The sequence below is a fragment of the Rhinoraja longicauda genome, chromosome 16 (assembly GCF_053455715.1).
Source record: "Rhinoraja longicauda isolate Sanriku21f chromosome 16, sRhiLon1.1, whole genome shotgun sequence".
NCBI classification, from domain to species: Eukaryota; Metazoa; Chordata; class Chondrichthyes; order Rajiformes; family Arhynchobatidae; genus Rhinoraja; species Rhinoraja longicauda.
The window spans coordinates 43,383,889-43,405,248 of NC_135968.1; the positions used below are offsets into that span (position 1 = coordinate 43,383,889).

The 21,360-nt window shown below is 46.4% G+C and overlaps 1 protein-coding gene across 1 annotated transcript in view; it reads right to left on the reverse strand.

The window, feature by feature from the left end:
• Window positions 1-21,360, reverse strand: part of dntt (deoxynucleotidyltransferase, terminal) — a 349,907-nt gene that overhangs the window by 307,400 nt on the left and 21,147 nt on the right. The window contains exon 2 of the mRNA XM_078412877.1: window positions 8,395-8,569. Within this exon, the coding sequence (XP_078269003.1) occupies window positions 8,395-8,569 (175 nt within the window). The remainder of the gene's footprint in view (window positions 1-8,394; window positions 8,570-21,360) is intronic.

Consider the following 21,360-nt stretch of genomic DNA (forward strand, 5'->3'; position numbering starts at 1 on the left):
AGCAAGAGTTTCTTCCATTATATAAAGAGTAAGAAAGAGGCATTAGACCGCAGGAGAAGGATGCGGGAGAAGTAAAAATGGGGAATAAAGAAATGGCAGTGGAGTTGAATTACTATTTTTGCATCAGTCTTCAAAGTGGAAGACACCAGCAACGTGCCTGAAATTTAAGAGAGTCAGGGGGTGGAAGTTAGTGGAGTGGCTGTTACCATGGAGAACGTGCTTGGGAAGCTGAAGGGGCTGAAGGTGGATAAGTCACCTGGACCAGATGGACTGCACCCTAGGGTTCTGAAAGAGGTGGCTTTAGAGATTGTGGAGGCATTGATAGTGATATTTCAATAATCACTAGACTCAGGAGTGGTTTCTGATGATTGGAAAATTACTAATATTACCCCGCTGCACAAAAAGGGAACAAGGCAGAATAATGGGAACTATAGGCTGACTTCGGTGGTTGGTAAGATTTTAGAGTCCATTATAAAGGATGAGGTTACAGTACTTAGAAGTTCACGATAAAATAGGCGGAAGTCAGCATGGCTTTGTGAAGGGGAGGTCTTGCCTGACAAATTTTCTGGAATTCTTTGAAGAAGTAAATAGCAGGACAGACAAAGGAGAGCCAGTAGATGTTGTTTACTTAGATTTTCAGAAAGCCTTGGATAAGGTGCCACACGTGAGGCTGCTAAGGAAGATGAGAGCCCACGATATCCAAGGGCAGATACTGGCATGGACAGAAGGCTGGCTGGATGGCAGAAGACAAAGAGTGGCAATAAAGGGGGCTTTTTCTGGTTGGCTGCCAGTGACTAGCGGAGTGAATTAATGATTTGTTTGAGAGAATTGAAGGCTTTGTGGCCAAGTTTGCGGATGATACGAAAATAGGTGGAGGGGCAGGTAGCGTGGAGAAAGTAGGGACCCTGCAGAAGGACTTGGACAGGTTGGGAGAGTGGGCAGAGAAGTGGCAGATGGAATATAGTGTAGCAAAATGTGGAGTCATGCATTTTGGTAGTAGGAATAAATGCGTAGACTATTGACAAAATGGGGAGAGAATCCAGAAATCGGAAACGCAAAGGTGAGGCTTTACAAGGTGGGTGGTGAATCTGTGGAATTCTTTGCCACAGAAGGTTGTGGAGGCCAAGTCGGCGGCACGGTAGCGCAGCGGTAGAGTTGCTGCTTTACAGCGAATGCAGCGCCGGAGACTCAGGTTCGATCCTGACTACGGGTGCTGCACTGTAAGGAGTTTGTACGTTCTCCCCGTGACCTGCGTGGGTTTTCTCCGAGATCTTCGGTTTCCTCCCACACTCCAAAGACGTACAGGTATGTAGGTTAATTGGCTGGGTAAATGTAAAAATTGTCCCTAGTGGGTGTAGGATAGTGTTAATGTACGGGGATCGCTGGGCGGCACGGACTTGGAGGGCCGAATAGGCCTGTTTCCGGCTGTATAGATATGATATGATATATTTAAGGCAGAGATAGATCGATTCTTGATTACTACGGGTGTCAGAGGTTATGGGGAGAAGGGAGGAGAATGGGGTTAGGAGGGTAAAGATAGATCAGCCATGATTGAATGGTGGAGTAGACTTGATGAGCCGAATGGCCTAATTCTACTCCTATCACATGATCTTGTGAGAGACGGTGATACAGAGAGATATAGAACAAATGAATGAAAGATATGCAAAAGAGTATTATAAATATCAATGTCAGTATCAAGTGATTAATAATGGATGGCTTTAAAAGACTGGGGGGGGGGGGGAATAAATTCTCATAAGAGACCAGGAATCAAACTACTAAGCAAACTATTCAAACTGAAGTTTGAAGAAATTGCTTTTAACGTGGAATATGGAATAATTCGCATCATCACAAGGGATGCTTGTAGCCTGGGTAAAATCTGAGCATCATTGCTTCCAGAAGACAGAAGTACCGAGTTTTGTTCAGGGGAAGAAAGCAAGGAATCATAGCTCATTTCGTCGAACATCTGTTATCATTATGTTAGATAATTAAGAATAGAGCAACTAAACACCTTGAACATTTTCAGCTGATCAGGGTGAAACAGCAAGGATTTGTGAAGGACATGACATGGGAGACAAGCACGATGGAATCTTTTGCAGATGTTGTTGTTAATTGATAATGCTGTTGATTTTTAGAAGTCATATGGGCAACGCAATAGCTGCCTTACCACGCTTGGAACGCCAGACCCGTGTTCGATCCCAACTACGGTGCTGTCTGTACGGAGTTTGTACTTTCCCCCCGTGACCTGCGTGGGTTTTCTCCGAGATCTTCGCTTTCCTCCCTCACTCCAAAGACGTACAGGTTTGCAGGTTAATTGGCTTGGTGCAAATGTAAATTGTCCCTAATGTGCGTAGGGTAGTGTGAATGTGCGGGGATCGCTGGTCGGTGCGGACTCGGTGGGCCGAAGGGCCTGTTTCCGCGCTGCATCTCCAAAACTAAAAACTAAAACTCAATAAGAAACTGATAGCTAAAGTTACAAATCATAGAATAGGAGCCAAATCAGTGATTCATCTCAGAAATTGCCTCGGTGGCAGGAGGGAAATGGAAAGATAATAGGTGGGATCTCAAAGCAGCAAAATGTGACAACACTGCAGTTTGTGATGAGGCTGCAGTATTTCAACCTGTTTGTAAATGATTATGGGATAGAAACCTACCTAGTCAAGTATGCACATTGGAAACAGTGTAATTGAAAGTATTAAATTATAAAGCAAATTTAATAGATTTTGTGTTCAGACAAAATAAAACAAAAATGGATTTCAATGGAGATACATGTGGATTCATCCTAAGCACTTCAGAGAAAACTCCGTATATCCTGATTGATGAACAGCCTGAAGCTGTGAAATTAAAAACGAATTAAGGCTTCATGTACATAGACAAGTGGGGAGTGGAAATAAGTCGCTGCAGATGCTGGTTTACAAAAACAGACACAAAGTATTGGAGTAACTCAGTGCGTCTGATAGCGTATCTGGAGAACACGGATAGGTGATGTTCTGTGTTGGGGCCCTTCTTTAGACTGGTTTTGGGTAGGGGGTTGACAAAGATGGAAGAGAAAAAGGGCAGAACATAGCCTAAAAAGTAATAAGTGTATACAGGCGAGGCAGGGTTTTGATAGGTAGATGGTTGGACAAAGGCCAGAGATGAAAAGACAGAAGGTGTGTGACAAAAACGATCGTGAAGCGAGAGGAAGGAATGTGTGTGGAAGGGGAGGGGGAGAGGAGACGTACGCGAGAGTCGAGGTGGGGCGAGGGAAGGGGTGGGGAGGTGAAGGAGGGGGGATTGTGGGAAGAAAGGGGAGGGCGAGGGTTTTCAGTCCCATCAGGCCCTGGGGATTTATCAGCCTTCAGTCCCATCAGTCTACCCAACACCATTTCCTGCCTAATGTGGATTTCCTTCAGTTCCTCCGTCACTCTAGGATCTCTGGCCACTAGAACATTTGGGAGATTGCTTGTATCTTCCTTAGTGAAGACAGATCCAAAGTACCGGTTCAACTCGTCTGCCATTTCCTTGTTCCCCATAATAAATTCCCCCGCTTCTGTCTTCAAGGGACCCACATTTGCCTTGACTATTTTTTTCCTCTTCACATACCTAAAAAAGCTTTTACTATCCTCCTTTATATTATTGGCTAGCTTACCCTCGTACCTCATCTTTTCTCCCCGTATTGCCTTCTTAGTCATCTTCTGTTGCTCCTTAAAAGAGTCCCAATCCTCTGGCTTCCCACTCTTCTTTGCTTTGTTGTACTTCTTCCCTTTTATTTTTATGCTGTCCATGACTTTCCTTGTCAGCCACGGGTGCCTCTTATTCCCCTTAGAATCTTTCCTCCTCTTTGGGATAAATTGATCCTGCAACTTCTGCATTATTCTCAGGAATACTTGCCATTGCTGTTCCACAGTCTTCCCTGCTAGGGCCTCCTTCCAGTCATTTTTGGCCAGTTCCTGCCTCATGCCTCTGTAATCCCCTTTGCTATACTGTAATACTGACACTTCCGATTTTCCCTTCTCCCTCTCAATTTGTAGAGTAAAACTTATCATATTGTGATCACTGCCTCCTAATGGCTCTTTTACCTCAAGTCCCCTTATCAGATCAGGTTTATTACACAACACTAAATCCAGAATTGCCTTCTCCCTGGTAGGCTCCAGTACAAGCTGTTCTAAGAATCCATCTCGGAGGCACTCCACAAACTCTCTTTCCTGGGGTCCATTACCAACCTGATTTTCCCAGTCTACCTGCATGTTGAAATCTCCCATGACCACTGTAGCATTACATTTGCGTCATGCCAATTTTAGCTCCTCATTCAACTTGCACCCTATGTCGAGGCTACTGTTTGGGGGCCTATAGATAACTCCCATTAGGGTCTTTTTACCCTTTCAATTCCTCATTTCTATCCATACTGATTCTACATCTCCTGAGTCTATCTCACCCCTTGCAAGGGAGTGAATATCATTCCTCACCAACAGAGCGACCCCACCCCCTCTGCCCACCCGTCTGTCTTTTCTATACGTTGTGTACGCCTGAATATTCAGTTCCCAGCCCTGGTCCTCTTGTAGCCATGTCTCAGTGATTCCCACAACATCATACTTGCCAATGTCTAACTGAGCCTCAAGCTTTATTTTTTATACTTTGCGCATTTAAATACAACACTTTAATTTCCGTATTCACCTCCCCTCTCACACCGGTCACAATTGGCCCTGACCTTACTCTCTTATCCCATCTAGAACTTCCCATCCCATTTATTCGAGAGTCCTTTGCAATTTCTCCTCTATTCGCTTCCCCTTTAACACTATCTCCATATTCCTAGTTTGTCAACCCCTCCCCCCCAACTACTTAGTTTAAAGCCACACTTGTAGCACTAGCAAACCTACCTGCCAGAATGTCGGTCCCCCTGCTGTTAAGGTGTAACCCGTTCCTTTTGTACAGGTCACCCCTACCCCAGAAGAGATCCCAGTGGTCTAGAAATCTAAATCCCTGCTCCCTGCACCAGCCCCTCAGCCATACATTCATATCCCCGATCTCTCTGTTCCTGCCCTCACCAGCACGAGGTACAGGTAACAGTCCAGAGATAACCACCCTCGACGTCCTACTTCTCAGTCTTCTTCCTAACTCTCTAAACTCATGCTGCAGTATCTCCTTCCTCTTCCTCCCGACATCGTTCGTGCCCACGTGCACAACTACTTCCGGTTGATCACCTTCCCTCGCAAGGATGTTCTGAAGCCGCTCCGTGATGTCTTGAACCCTGGCACCAGGGAGGCAACAGACCATCCTCGAGTCCCGCCTGCCGCCACAGAATCTACTGTCCGTACCTCGGACTGGAGTCACCCACTACTATGGCTCTTCCTGACTTCGGTCTCCCCGGTCGAGTCTCCTTGCCTGGATTAGAGCCGCCAACCTGTCCGCCGCTCGGACTGGAAGCGTCTTCTGCCCCAACAGTTCCCAATAGGGTGTACCTGTTTGCAATAGGCACAGCACCGGGGTCTCCTGTAGTCCACGTTCACTCCCCTTTGAAATGGTCTCCCACCTTCGCTCGACCTGGACCCTTGGCGTGACAGCCTCACAGAAGGTCCTGTCCAGGAAACTCTCACATTCCCGGATGGCCCTGAGGTCAACCAGCTGCTTTTCCAACTCTGCCACACGTCCATTCAGGAGCTGCACCTGGACACAGTTCTTGCAGGTGTAGCTCCCAGAAGCTCCAGCGGTGTCCCTACCTTCCCACATCCTGCAGGAAACACACTGCACCAACTTGCCCTCCATTACTTTAGTGTCTAAAAACAAATCAGGCTCAAAAACAAGTGTAACCTCCTCTCCTCTCCTCACCTCAGCCTCTTTGCCAAAGACTCACAGCCAAAGACTCGCACTTTTCTCACAGGGCACTTCCCTCAACAGGGCTGCACCCCTTGTGCAAGCCTTGTTTATATCAGTCACTAAATTGACTAATTGGCCAATTTACCAAACTTCTAATTTAATTGATCAGCCAATCCACGTACTCACTTCTATCCTGCCTTCCTCTGACGAGCTTGGAGGTATGCGCTTCACTGACTGCCTGCTAGCGTCCCTTTTGGCGTTCTTTTTAAACGGACTTTTATCTTCAATTAACACTTACTTTCTTTCAGCCAACGGTCGTCCTTGCTCCTGCTCTCCCGACCTTTACTGACTGACTGCTAGCGTCCCTTTGGCGCTCTTTTTAAACGGACCTTTACCTTCAATCAACACTTCCTTTCTTTCAGCCAATGGTCGTCCTTGCTCCTGCTCTCCCGACCTTTACTGACTGACAGGGGATCGCTGGTCGGCACGGACCCAGTGGGCCGAAGGGCCTGTTTCCCCGCTGTATCTCTAAACTAAACCTTGGGGAAGTTAAAGTCACCTACTAGAACAATCCAGTTTTTTTGGCATCTTTCGGTAATCAGTCCACATATCTGTTCCTCTATCTCCCGCTTGTTAGTGGGAGGTCTATAAAATAATCTTATTATATTATAATATAAACATAGGAAAATAGGTGCAGGAGTAGGCCCTTCGAGCCAACACCACCATTCAATATGATCGTGGCTGATCATCCAAAATCAGTACTCCGTTCCTGATTTTTCCCCATATCCCTTGATTCCTGTAGCCCTAAGAGCAAAATCCAGCTCTCTCTTGAAAACATCCAATAAATTGGCCTCCACTGTCTTCTGAGGCAGAGAATTCCACAGATTCACAACTCTCTGGGTGAAAAAGTTTTTCCTCATCTCAAACCTAACTGGCCTACCCCTTATTCTTAAACTGTGACCCCTGGTTCTGATCTCACCCAACATCGGGAACATTTCTCCTGCATCTCGCCTGTCCAATCCCTTAAGAATTTTATATGTTTCTACAAGATCTCCTCTCATCCTTCTAAATTCCAGTGAATACAAGCCCAGTCGACCCATTCTTTCATCATATGTCAGTCCCGCCATCCCATGAATTAACCTGGTGAACCTACGCTGCACTCCCTCAATAGAATATTAGAGTGGATGCACCTTTCTTATTTCTAAAGTCTATCCATATCGCCTCTGTGGAAGAATCCTCCAGTATATACTCTCTGAGTGCAGTGACAATGTCCATGATTAGTAGCACAAATCTTCCACCACTTTTGCCTCTCTCTTGATCACGTCTGAAACACGAATCCTCAGAACATTGAGCTGTGAGTCATGTCTCGCTTGCAACTACGTTTCCACAATGGCCACAACATCATCATGCCAAGCACTGATCCAGCCTCTAAGTTCATCAGCTTTCTCCACAATACCCCTTGCATTGAAATAATGCACTTCAGTCCATCAACATCACCATAGAGGGAGTACAGAGAAGGTTCACCAGATTGATTCCTGGGATGGCAGGACTTTCATATGAAGAAAGACTGGATAGACTCGGCTTGTACTCGCTGGAATTTAGATGATTGAGGGGGGATCTTATAGAAACTTACAAAATTCTTAAGGGGTTGGACAGGCTAGATGCAGGAAGATTGTTCCCGATGTTGGGGAAGTCCAGAACAAGGGGTCACAGTTTAAGGATAAGGGGGAAGTCTTTTAGGACCGAGATGAGAAAGATTTTTTTCACACAGAGAGTGGTGAATCTGAGGAATTCTCTGCCACAGAAGGTAGTTGAGGCCAGTTCATTGGCTGTATTTAAGAGGGAGTTAGATGTGGCCCTTGTGGCTAAAGGGATCAGGGGGTATGGAGAGAAGGCAGGTACGGGATACTGAGTTGGATGATCAGCCATGATCATATTGAATGGCGGGGCAGGCTCGAAAGGCCGAATGGCCTACTCCTGCACCTATTTTCTATGTTTCTATGTTTTTATATTCCTTCACCCCCTCCCTGCCTGTCCTGCCTTTGAGACTTACTGGGTCTAACATTAATCTTCCCATCACTCCTTCCAATTTCTGACCCACTACTTTGATTCTCACCCCCCACACCCCCATGCCTTTCCAGTCCAAATCCTCCCGAGTAATACTGGCGAACTTCCCAGTAAGAATAATGATCCCCCTCCGGTTCAGATCTTTATTGCTACCACCATCTTCAAATGTTTTGGCCATGTGACAATCGAGGCTGAAAGATTTATCAAAAATAAAAGTGCTTGGATAGGCCAATAATATATCATAACCAAACAAGGCAACGGGCCAAAAGTTAGGAAATGGATGGAGACGGGAAAGCAATATACAGTATTGGATAATGTGCACCAGATCCGTTTCTCTTTGCCATAAATTTATGAATCTACTCTATGAATCAGCATACACCTTAAAATATCAACTTACTTGAATAAGGGAAATGCAACTATTATATGAAAGATGTAAATCAATTATCTTTATTCTTATTAAAATGGAGAGTGCAGATTAACATCATAAAACAAACTTGCACAGCATTATATATCTGGCAGGGAAAGTAAATTTACCTGCAGTCTATGCCTTTCCTCTATGTCCACAGGTTTTCCAGCACTCATACTATCTGTAAACCAGGAGATATCAAGTAAATTCAGCTTGTCGCCATCTGACATCTTCTGGGTTTGAATCCAGTCCCAAATCTCATTCCAGGAGTTATTCTCAGTTACAATATGAGTGACTGAATCACTGTGGAAAGAAAATGGAAACAGTTAGAGTCATAGAGTGATACAGTGTAGAGTGATATAGTTGGGCCTTTGGCCCAACTTACCCACACCGGCCAACATGTCCCAGCTACACTAGTCCCACCTGCCCGCGTTTGGTCCGTATCCCTCCAAACCTGTGCTATCCATGTACCTGCCTAACTGCTTCTTAAATGTTGGGATAGTCCCAGCCTCAACTACCTCCTCTGGCGGCTTGTTCCACACACCCACCACCCTCTGTGTGGAAAAGTTACCCCTCAGGTTCCTGTTAAATCTTTTAACATAACATAACATAACATAACAACACTTTATTGTCATTCGGCACAACACCGAACGAAATTTCAGCAGTCACAAAACACAGCAAAAAGAAAAAAGAACACAGGACACCCAACCCCCACACAAACATCCATCGCAGTGACTCCAAACACCCCCTCACTGTGATGGAGGCAACAAAACTTCCCCTCTCTTCCCCCCGCACCCACGGACAGGCAGCTCGACCCCTACCGAGGCAAACGACACGCACAGCCCCCGCAAGAGGATGGAAGGCCCCGCGGCCGAGCTGCCCCGGGCACCGAAACGTCCCGCGGCCGCACCGGGCGATGTTAAGTCCAGCGGCCGAGCCGCACCGGGCACCGAAACATCCCGCGGCCGAGCCTCACCGGGCACCGAAACGTCCTGCGGCCGAGCTGCACCGGGCACTGAAACGTCCCGCGGCCGAGCCGCACCGGGCACCAAAACGTCCCGCGGCCGAGCCGCACCGGGCGATGTTAAGTCCAGCGGCCGAGCCGCACCGGGCACTGAAACGTCCCGCAGCCGAGCCGCGCTGGCGATGTTAAGTCCAGCGGCCAAGCCGTGCCGGGCACCGAAACGTCCCGCGGCCGAGCCGCACCGGGCACTGAAACGTCCCGCGGCCGAGCCGCGCTGGCGATGTTAAGTCCAGCGGCCAAGCCGCGCCGGGCACTGAAACGTCCCGCAGCCGCACCGAGCGATGTTAAGTCCAGCGGCCGAGCCGCACCGGGCACTGAAACGTCCCGCGGCCCCACCGGGCGATGTTAAGTCCAGCAGCCGAGCCGCGCCGGTCGATGGAAGGCCCCGCGGGCGAGCTGCGCCCCGGGGAAGAGACCTAATAAAAGAAAGGTTTCCCCCCGCCCCACCCCACCCCACCCCACCCTCCCACACCCCATACCCCCACCACACATACACAGCCAAAAACAGAAACAAAAACCATCCCAACACCGACACAAACAAAAAAAAAGAAAAAAAGACAACAGACTGCCAGAGAGCCGCAGCCGTTAGGCGCAGCCAACTCCTAACCCTTCACCTTAAACCTATGTCCTCTTGTCCTCGATTCCCCTACTCTGGACAAGAGACTCTGCTGTGCATCTACCCGATCTATTCCTCTCATGATCTAGTACACCTCTGTAAGTTCGAGTTTTATTTTTATTTTGTGATCTCCAGTTCAATATCTGTGAAACCTATCGAGGTTTCTCACGGAATAAAAAGTACAATTTCTCATTCCTGGAATTAAAAGTTGTTGAAGCATCACAAACAACCACAAGCTGCAGCCTGCATTCTGCACACAGGTCATGATTTTAATTAAGATGAGGCCGTGCTATGCTAGAACTGGAAGAAACGATTGGGCAATGTTGCAGCTTAATGCTCGGCAAAGATCCACATGTAGCAGATGATGGTTAAAAAAAATATTCAAATGGTTTATAATTAACATGAAGAAAAGCAGAATAATGGCAGACCAAGAAACCCGCTAAATATAATTTCTTGTCCATCAAGCAGAACAGTGCAGCATCTTAACTCAATTTTAGTTACCCAAACTTTATCAGGAAGGAAACAGAAATGAATGTTTATTTTCAGTCTTTGTTTTTCTGTCTCTGCCGCCCAAATTACCAGCACAACTGCAAACTGAACTGACTTCAATGTACAGGACAATGCTAACTAATCTCTCTTCACATTTCCCCAGTAGGAACTAAAAGTCTTTGCTACTATCTTGCCACTTGCCTTCCTTTCTTCCAACCCCGCCTTTTCTTTTTCACCCTCATCCATTTGTTATCATCACTGAATTTCTTCTTTCATTTCATAATTTTGTTTCGGCCCCTTTCACTCTCTCCCGAGTATGAATTACACATTTTCACCATCTTCTCCACCAGTGTCTTTCACATCTACCATTATAATTGTACACTCCACTTCCTTAAGCGAGATCTTGAAATAAACTACTCTGATCGCCAAAGACCAGCACAAAAATGGATTTTCTAAAGGCTAATACAAAGATAAATATTCAACAAATATCAAGGTCCAAGAAAATGTTTGACTGAATAGTTATACAGGTGTTCCTCGACTTACGATGGGGCTACATTCCGATAAACCCATCGATAATCGAAAATATCGTAAGTGGAAAATACGTTGAATACACTTAACCTACCAAACATCATAGTCACCTAACCTGCCCAACATCATAGCTACCTAATCTACCCAACATCATAGCCACCTAACCTACCCAACATCATAGCCACCTAACCTACCCAACATCATAGCCACCTAACCCATCGAACATCATAGCCACCTAACCTACCGAACATCACAGCCACCTAACCTAGAGAACATCATAGCCACCTAACCTACCAACATCATAGCCACCTAACCTACCCAACATCATAGCCACCTAACCTAATGAACATCATAGCCACCTAACCTACCCAACATCATAGCCATCTAACCTACTGAACATCATAGCCATCTAACCTACCAACATCATAGCCACCTAACCTACCCAACATCATAGCCACCTAACCTACCCAACATCATAGCCACCTAACCTACCGACATCATAGCCACCTAACCTTCCAACATCATAGCCACCTAACTTACCCAACATCATAGCCACCTAACCTACCAAACATCGTAACCACCTAACCCACCGAACATCATAGCCACCTAACCTACCCAACATCATAGCCACCTAACCCATCGAACATCATAGCCACCTAACCTACCCAACATCGTAGCCACCTAACCCACTGAACATCATAGCCACCTAACCTACCCAACATCATAGCCACCTAACCTACCGAACATCACAGCCACCTAACCAAATAACCATACAACCATATAACAACTACAGCACGGAAACAGGCCCGTTCGGCCCTACCAGTCCACGCCGACCACTCTCCCTGACCTAGTCTCATCTACCTGCACTCAGACCATAACCCTCTAATCCCCTCTTATCCATATACCTATCCAATTTACTCTTAAATAATAAAATCGAGCCTGCCTCCACCACTTCCACCGGAAGCCCATTCCATACAGCCACCACCCTCTGAGTAAAGAAGTTACCCCTCATGTTACCCCTAAACTTTTGTCCCTCAATTCTGAAGCTATGTCCCCTTGTTGGAATCTTCCCCACTCTCAAAGGGAAAAGCCTACCCACGTCAACTCTGTCCGTCCCTCTCAAAATTTTAAAAACCTCTATCAAGTCCCCCCTCAACCTTCTATGCTCCAAAGAATAAAGACCCAACCTGTTCAACCTCTCTCTGTAGCTTAAGTGCTGAAACCCAGGCAACATTCTAGTAAATCTCCTCTGGACCCTCTCCATTTTGTCGACATCCTTTATATAATTTGGCGACCAGAACTGCACACCATACTCCAGATTCGGCCTCACCAATGCCCTGTACAATTTTAACATTACATCCCAACTTCTATACTTGATGCTCTGATTTATAAAGGCAAGCATACCAAACGCCTTCTTCACCACCCTATCCACATGAGATTCCACCTTCAGGGAACAATGCACAGTTATTCCCAGATCCCTCTGTTCCACTGCATTCCTCAATTCCCTACCATTTACCCTGTACGTCCTATTTTGATTTGTCCTACCAAAATGCAGCACCTCACACTTATCAGCATTAAACTCCATCTGCCATCTTTCAGCCCACCCTTCCAAAAGGCCCAAGTCTCTCTGTAGACTTTGAAACTCTACTTCATTATTAACTACACCACCTATCTTAGTATCATCTGCATATTTACTAATCCAATTTGCCACACCATCATCCAGATCATTAATGTAAATGACAAACAACAGTGGACCCAACACAGATCCTTGGGGTACTCCACTAGACACTGGCCTCCAACCTGACATACAATTGTCAACCATTACCCTCTGGTATCATCTCCCATTCAGCCATTGTTGAATCCATCTTGCAACCTCACTATTAATACCCAATGATTTAACCTTCTTAATCAACCTTCCATGTGGAACCTTGTCAAATGCCTTACTGAAGTCCATATAGACAACATCCACAGCCTTGCCCTTATCAATTTCCCTGGTAACCTCTTCAAAAAATTCAAGAAGATTAGTCAAACATGACCTTCCAGGCACAAATCCATGTTGACTGTTTCTAATCAGGCCTTGTTTATCCAAATACCTAGAGAACATCATAGCCACCTAACCTACCAACATCATAGCCACCTAACCTACCCAACATCATAGCCACCTAACCTACTGAACATCATAGCCACCTAACCCACCGACATCATAGCCATCTAACCTACCCAACATCATAGCCACCTAACCTTCCAACATCATAGCCACCTAACCTTCCAACATCATAGCCACCTCACCTACCAAACATCATAGCCACCTAACCTACCGAACATCATAGCCGTGGCAGCTCCCGATCGAGGCTGACTGGGAGCTGCGGCTCGCTGTCGTTGCCCAGCGTCACGAGAGAGTATCGTACCGCAGAAGGCACTGCCAGTCTGAGCAGGGGACAGGCCCAGGAAAAGATCAAAATTCAAAATTCGAATTCTACTGAATGTGCATCGCTTTTGCGCCATCGTAAAGTGGAGTTGTCGTAAGTGGAGGAGCATCTGTCCATACCAGATATTTACAACCTTTGTTGTTGTACAGAAAGCAGAGACAGCTATAATAGTAGTTTCAGGGAGGTGATCACAGTTGGAGATTCAGACAGTTAAATGGGTAACCACCAGGAGAGGGAGGTGGGTGGGACAGGGGTACTCTGTGGCTCTCCCCCTCTCAAATAAGTGTCACCCAATGTCACCCATTCCTTCTCTCCGGAGACGCTGCCTGTCCCGCTGAGTTACTCCAGCACTTTGTGTCTATACTGGTTTGGATACCGTTGAGGGTAGTAGGGTGGTAGGATTATAGCATCTTGGGAGAAAAATAGCAGCAGCAGCCAGATCACTGGCACCACACCTGGTTCTGCTGTAAATCATAATCATCATCACAATCATAATCATAATCATACTTTAAAAGCCAATTATGTTTTGCAACACACGAGGAATTTCATTTGCCGTACAGCCATACCGTTAAAAAGCAACAGACCACACAAAATACATTTTAACATGAAACATCCTCCACAGTGGCTCGTCCACATTCCTCACTGTGATAGAAGGCGGAAAAAAAGTTCCATCTTTTTCCATCTTTGTCCTCCCCGTAAAACCGAGTGGGACAAAGATTAGACAAGCGCAGACAGGAAGTCCTGAGAGAGGACGGGGAGCTGCCTTCCTGGTTCCAAGGTCAAGGATGTCTCGGGTACAAAACCTTCTGAAAGGGAAGGGTGAGCAGCCCGAGTCATGGCCTCTATTGGTATCAACAACATCGGGTAGGAAGAGAGGTGAGGGCCAGCAAAGAGAATTGGGCGTGAGGCAGTACACTGAAAAGCACAGCGTCTCGGGTTGTAATCTGAGGATTACTCCCTGTACCATGAGCTAGTGAGGCAAGCAAAAGGAAGATGGTCCCAATAAACCTGTGGCTAAGGAGCTGATGCACGGGGAAAGGTTCCAAGTATATCGACCATTGAGCGCTCTTCTAACCAAGGTGGAATCCGTACAAGATGGACAAGTTGCACCTGAATTGGAGGGGCACCAAGATCCTGGCGGGAAGGTTTGCTGGTGCTACATGGAAGCGTTTACATTAGTCTAGCAGGGAGATGGGACCCAAAGTGATAATATGGCAGATAGGCAAATGGAGTCTGATGCAGATGTTAGTGTAAGTTCAATAGAGTGGACAGGCAGGCACAACTCAGGGACAAATGAAGGTGTAATAAACTTAAGCTGCAGTTGTTTAAATTCAAGAACTCGTGACATGGATTGGTCTGTGGGACTGGAATGAGACAGCCATTAGGAAAATATGGCTCAGTGGAGACCAGGACCGGCAATGCTACCAGTGTGATAGAGTTGCAGGTCGGAGAGGAGGGAGGGGGGGGAAGGGGGGGGGGGGGAGGGGGGGATTTTGAGAAGGGCGGACATCAGAGCAGTACCAAACTGAGACGATATTCTTGGGGTATCATCCAATGATGCTATATGGATGGAACAAAAGTAAAAAAGGGATGATTTCTTTGAAGGCATTGTATGAATAGTCAGCAAGAATTAGAGGAGCAAATATGTAGAGGGCACGGAAAGCTGTGAAACACCAGCCCTCTGAATAGGGAATAAGGCAGGGTAGGGATTGAAGTGTCATTGGGGGAACACAATGTGACCAGTGAACATAGGTGTGTTTTAATAATTATGCAAGTAGATAGGACTAGTCCACGTTGAAGTCTGAAATTGGGAAAGACCAATTTTGAAGGTATTAGACAGAAACTTACAGAAGTTGACTGAGAGATGCTGGTTAGAACACAGAACACAGAACACAAAACACAAAACACAAAACACAAAACACAAAACACAAAACACAAAACACAAAACACAAAACACAAAACACAGAACACAAAACACAGAACACAGAACACAGAACACAAAACACAAAACACAGAACACAGAACACAGAACACAGAACACAGAACATAGAACATAGAACATAGAACACAGAACATAGAACATAGAACACAGAACACGAAACATGGAACACGGAACATGGAACACAGAACATGGAACATTGCACAGAACGTAGAACATGGAAAGTAGAACATAGAACATAGAACATAGAACACAGAACATAGAACATGGAACATGGAACATAGAACGCAGAACACAGAACACAGAACACAGAACAGAACATGGAACATGGAACATGGAACACAGAAGACAGAAGACAGAACACAGAACATAGAATACGGAACATAGAACATAGAACATGGAACAGAGAACATGGAACACAGAACATTGAACATGGAACATGGAACATGGGACACAGAACATTGAACACGGAACATAGAACATAGAACACATAACAGTACAGAACAAGAACTTAACCTTTTTTTCTGTGCTGAATATGATGCCAAGACCAACTCCTATCTGCCTTCACATAATCCATATCCCTCCATTCCTGACATGGCCATATGTCTACCAAACGTCTCTTAAATGGCACTATCGTATCTGCCTCAACCACCACCCCCACAGTACCTTCCAGGCACTCACCACCCTCTGTGTAAAAAATAAACATCTCATTTATGCTTTGCCCCTCTCACTTTATGGCTATGCCATCTCGCATTTGATATATCCACCCTGTGGGAAAGGTTCTGGCTGTTTAGATGTAAAGAGATATCTGACCAGTGGAAGACTTTTAAAGGTGAGAATGGAAGAGTTCCAGGGCAGGATGTTCCTGTTGAATGGCAAACTGGGCAAGTTTGGGGAACTCTGGAAGTTTGGATGTTCCTGTTGAATGGCAAACTGGGCAAGTTTGGGGAACTCAGGCTGACAAGGGGCATTGAAGCTCAAGTCAGGGAAAAGGAGGCCTATGTCAGGTATCGACAACTGGGATCAAACATGGGGCTTGAGGAATACAAGAAATGTCGGAGTATATTTAAGAGAGAAATCAGAAGAGCAAAGAGAGGACTTTAGATTGCTCAAGCCAGCAAGATAAAGGAATGTTCTAAGTGATTCCATAGATATATTAACAGCAAAAGAGTAACAAGGAAGAAAAAAGGCCTCTTACAGATCAACATAGTCACAGAAGTGTGAAGCACCGGAGATGGGCCAGGAGTTAAATGAGGACTTCTCATCTGTAGTTACTGTGAAGAAGGTCATGGAAGCAAAGGGATTGGTGTATATGAGTAGGGATTTTTTTGAACTACATCTAAATTACAAAGGACTACTGTAGATGCTGGCAGTCTTAATGAATACTATGGAGGATAAATCCCTAAGGTGTAGGATGGAACTGCAGATGCTGGTTTACACCAAAGATAGACACAAAATGCTGGAGTAACTCAGCGGGACAAGAAGCATCTCCGGATAGAAGGATTGGGTGACGTTTTGGGTCGAGACCCAGTCTGAAGAAGGGTCCTGAGCCAAAACATCAGCCATTCCTTCTATCCAGAGATGCTGCCTGTCCCGATAAATCCACAAGGCCTGAGTGAGTGTATCCTCAGATATCGTGGGAGAAAGGGAGGAAATTGCAGGGGGGTCCAGCAGAGATATTTGCATCAACATTTTTAGCGATGGTAAGGTTCCGAAAAATGGAGGGTGGCTAAAGTTGCACCTCTATTTAGGAAGGAGTACAAGGACTAGCCAGTTAACTGTAGACAAATGGGCCTGGCGTCAGTGGTGGGCATGTTGCTGGATGGGATTCAGAGGGATAGCCAACTGGACTTGGTGAAGGACGTCAAAGGCCAATGCTGGAGAGTTGGCTTTCTGATTAGAGGGCCGCAGTGTGCAGACAGCTGCCTGCGTTGGGTCCACTGTCCTCAATGGGCTCCACGCGGAGCTCCCCTGTGGTCCACGGTCACACATATGAATAATTGGGATGACAATTTATTTAATTTTTAGTTTAGTTTAGTTTAGTTTAGAGATACAGCACGGTAACCTTCGGCCCACCGAGTCCGCGCCGAACAGTGATCCTTGCACCTACACACACTAGGGACAATTTACATTCCTACCCAGCCAATTAACCAACAAACCTGTATGCCTTTGGAATGTGGGAGGAAACCGAAGATCTCCGCACAGACTGCGCCCGTAGCAGGGGTCGATACCGGGTCTCTGGCGCTGTTAGCACTGCAAGGCAGCAACTCTACTGCTGCACCACTGTGCCGCCCTGTAACTAATGTGGATCGTGAATTTGCAGATGACACAAAGCGGATGGTAATGAAGAGAGCTGTCTAACTTCACGCAAGGATCTGGATCAACTGGTGAAATGGACCAAAGAATGACAGATGGAATTCAACTCTGCCAAGCGTGAGATGGTGCACTGTGGTAAGTCAAACCAGGGCGGAACACACAGTCGACGATGGCGCAGCGGTAGAGTTGCTGCCTTACAGCGAATGCAGCGCCGGAGACTCAGGTTCCATCCCGACTACGGGCGCCGTCTGTACGGAGTTTTTACGTTCTCCCCGTGACCTGCGTGGGCTTTCTCCAAGATCTTTGGTTTCCCCCCACACTCCAAGGACTTACAGGTATGTAGGTTAATTGGCTGGGCAAATGTTTTTAAATTTTTTTTAATTGTCCCTAGTGTGTGTAGGATAGTGTTAATGTGCGGGGATCGCTGGGCGGCGTGGACCCGGTGGGACGAAGGGCCTGTTTCCACGCTGTATCTTTAAAAAAAATTTTTTTAAATCTCAATGGTAGCTCCAGGGTGTGATAATGCACAGAGGCCGGCAGGGGAGAGGGGGGATGGGTAGAGGCAGAACGTCCTCTGAAAGTGGTGTCATGGGTTAGCAAGGTAGTGAAGAAGGTATTTGGCATGTTTACCTTAATTTGTAGGGGTATTGAGTGTAGGAGTGAGGATGTCAATGCTACAACTGTACAAAAACATTGGCGAGATTGCATTTGGAGCATTGTGTACAGTTCCAAAAACAATGTCATTAAGCCAGAAAGGGTGCAGAAAAGATTCACCACCACCAAGGCAGGACTCAAATGTTTGAGTGAGAAGGAGAGGACTATTTCCCTTTGGAGGATGAGGGGTGACCTTGTAAAGCAATACAAAATAATGAGAGGCATAGATGAGGTGAATGGTCACGCTCTTTACCGCAAAGTAAAGGAATCTGGAATCTATGGTGAAAGGGAAAAGATTATTGAAACATCTTATTGAAACATATAAGATTATTAAGGGATTGGACACGTTAGAGGCAGGAAACATGTTCCCAATGTTGGGGGAGTCCGGAACCAGGGGCCACAGTTTAAGAATAAGGGGTAGGCCAATTAGAACGGAGATCAGGAAAAACTTTTTCAGTCAGAGAGTTGTGAATCTGTGGAATTCTCTGCCTCAGAAAGCAGTGGAGGCCAATTCTCTGGATGCTTTCAAGAGAGAGTTAGATACTCTTAATGGTAGCGGAGTCAGGGGGTATGGGGAGAAGGCAGGAATGGGGTACAGATTGTGAATGATCAGCTATGATCACATTGAATGGTGGTGCTGGCTCGAAGGGCCGAATGGCCTACTCCTGCACCTATTGTCTATTGCCTATTTGAAAGAGATCTAATGGACAATTTCTTTACGGATGGTGTGTCTATATGGAATAAGTTGCCAGAGGAAGCTGTGGAGGCAGGTGCAATGACAATGATTAAAAGACATTTACATCATCATCGGCGGTCACTGGAAGTGAGTATGACTGTCCTCTCCATAGGGTCGGACGCCTGTACGTGACTTTGTTTAACGTGGGGAGACTGGTGCACAGACAGCCACCACACGGCCCTTGACAGATCTGGGTCAGGATCCAGTGGCGTGGAGTCCAAGACGACCGGGGACCCCTTTCTGCTGCAGCCTTCATCCTCCTTCCCAGCCGTTGTGACGCTCCACTAAAGTCAGCCATCATCCTCCGCCTGTTCCACCGTTGAGGTCTTGGTTGGATTGCTCTTTGTCAAGGACCTCCCCCTCGACCGTACCGCCATGGGTGACCCTACCAGGAGCGTAGCTCCAGACGGCATCGCTCTCAGGATCTCAGGACCACACAAGCTTCTCCACCACGACAAGGTGACAATCCACAATAGTTACATGGTTAAGAAAAGTTTAGAGGGATACAATGTGTGCCAACTGCCGGCAATTGGGACTCGCTGAACTATAAAACCTGGCTGGCATGGGTGAGTTGGGCCAAAGGGTTTGTTTCCATGCTGAATGACTCTCTGACTCAATTACATTGAAAGATAAAAGAAAATCATGTCATTAATATACCAGTCCTTCGGCCCAACAGGTATGTAAATAGTCTGAAGAAGGGTCTCGACCCGAAACGTCACCCATTCCTTCTCTCCCGAGATGCTGCCTGACCTGCTGAGTTACTCCAGCATTTTGTGAATAAATCGATAGGTATGTAAATAGACTCTAACAACCTATTGTTACAGCTATGCTGGTGTTGCATGAGAAAATCCATTATTTTAAAATAAGTTATTTTATATTTCAAATCCAAATATATAATCTGGCATTGGAAACAAATTATACTCTATTAACAAATTATACTATATTAACAAATTATACTATATTAGATGTACTAAGATGTTCAAATGCAGGGAATCCCCGACTTACATAATAGGTGACTTACATAAACTTGCAGTTATGTAAGCATTCTTTAAGTCCACTAATGTCCACATGTCAGAGCTCCCACGTGGTCTCCACGTCAGAGCTCCCCCGTGGTCTCCACGGCGGAGGTCCCCATGGTCTCCACGGCGGAACTCCCCTATGGGGTCCAAGTGGAGCTCCCCCGTGGTCTCCATGTCAGAGCTCCCACGTGGTCTCCACGGCGGAGCTCCCCTATGGGCTCCAAGCGGAGCTGCCCCATGGTCTCCATGTCAGAGCTCCCATGTGGCCTCTGTGTCAGACCTCCCCCACCCCCCGTGGTCTCTGTGATGGAGCTCCCATGTGGGCTACATGGCAAATAGTACATTTATGCCTGCGCAGTAGCACTTCCGTTTCTGACGTACGTAAGCTCTGACTTACACAAGGGTCCATGAGACACACACCTTTCATAACTCGGGGAGCATCAATATACACCAATCAGCCGAAAATATTATGACCTGATGAGCAGAAACATTATGACCACCTGCCTAATATGCTGTTGGTCCTCCGTGTGCAGCCCCATACGCGGCAGGGTGCGATGCACTGTGTATTGTGACACATTCCTCCCATGACCACCATTACATTTTTCTGTGACTTTTGCCACAGTAGACCATCTGTCGGTTCGGACCAGACGGGATAGCCTTCGTTGCCCTCGCGCATCGATGAGCCTTGGGCGCCCAACACCCTGTCTGTCGCCGGTTTGTGGTTTGTCCCTCCTCGGACCACTGTCGGTAGGTACTCACCACTGCTGACCGGGAGCACCCCACAAGCATTGCCGTTTCAGAGATGCTCTGACCCAGTCGTCTGGCCATAACAATTTGGCCCTTGTCAAAGTCACTCAGGTCTTTACTCCTGCCCATTTCTCCTGCATCCAGCACATCAACTTCAAGAATTGACTGTTCACTTGCTGCCTAATATATCCCACCCCTTGACAGGTTCCATTGTAACAAGATAAGCAATGTTGTTCACTTTGCCTGTCAGTGGTCATAATGTTTTGGCTGATCGGTGTATATCAGCTTTCGCTTCCTTCTTTAAACGCAGTCATTGATCAGATGTGGGCATAGCTGGCAGCAGCAGTGTTCATTTCTGATTCCTAATTGCCCTTGAGAAGGTGACAGCGAACCATCTGCTTGAACCACTATTGTCTTTGAAGTGGAGAGATCAAGGATTTAGACCCACAGCAACAGAGGAAAGACAATTTATTTCCAAAATAGAACAGTGTGTGATCTGGAAGGACTCTTGTGCTTGCTATTATTGTCTTTCTTGATAATAGGGACCGCAAATTTGTGAAGTGTCGTCAGAGTATCTTCTGTATCCGTCAGCTTGAG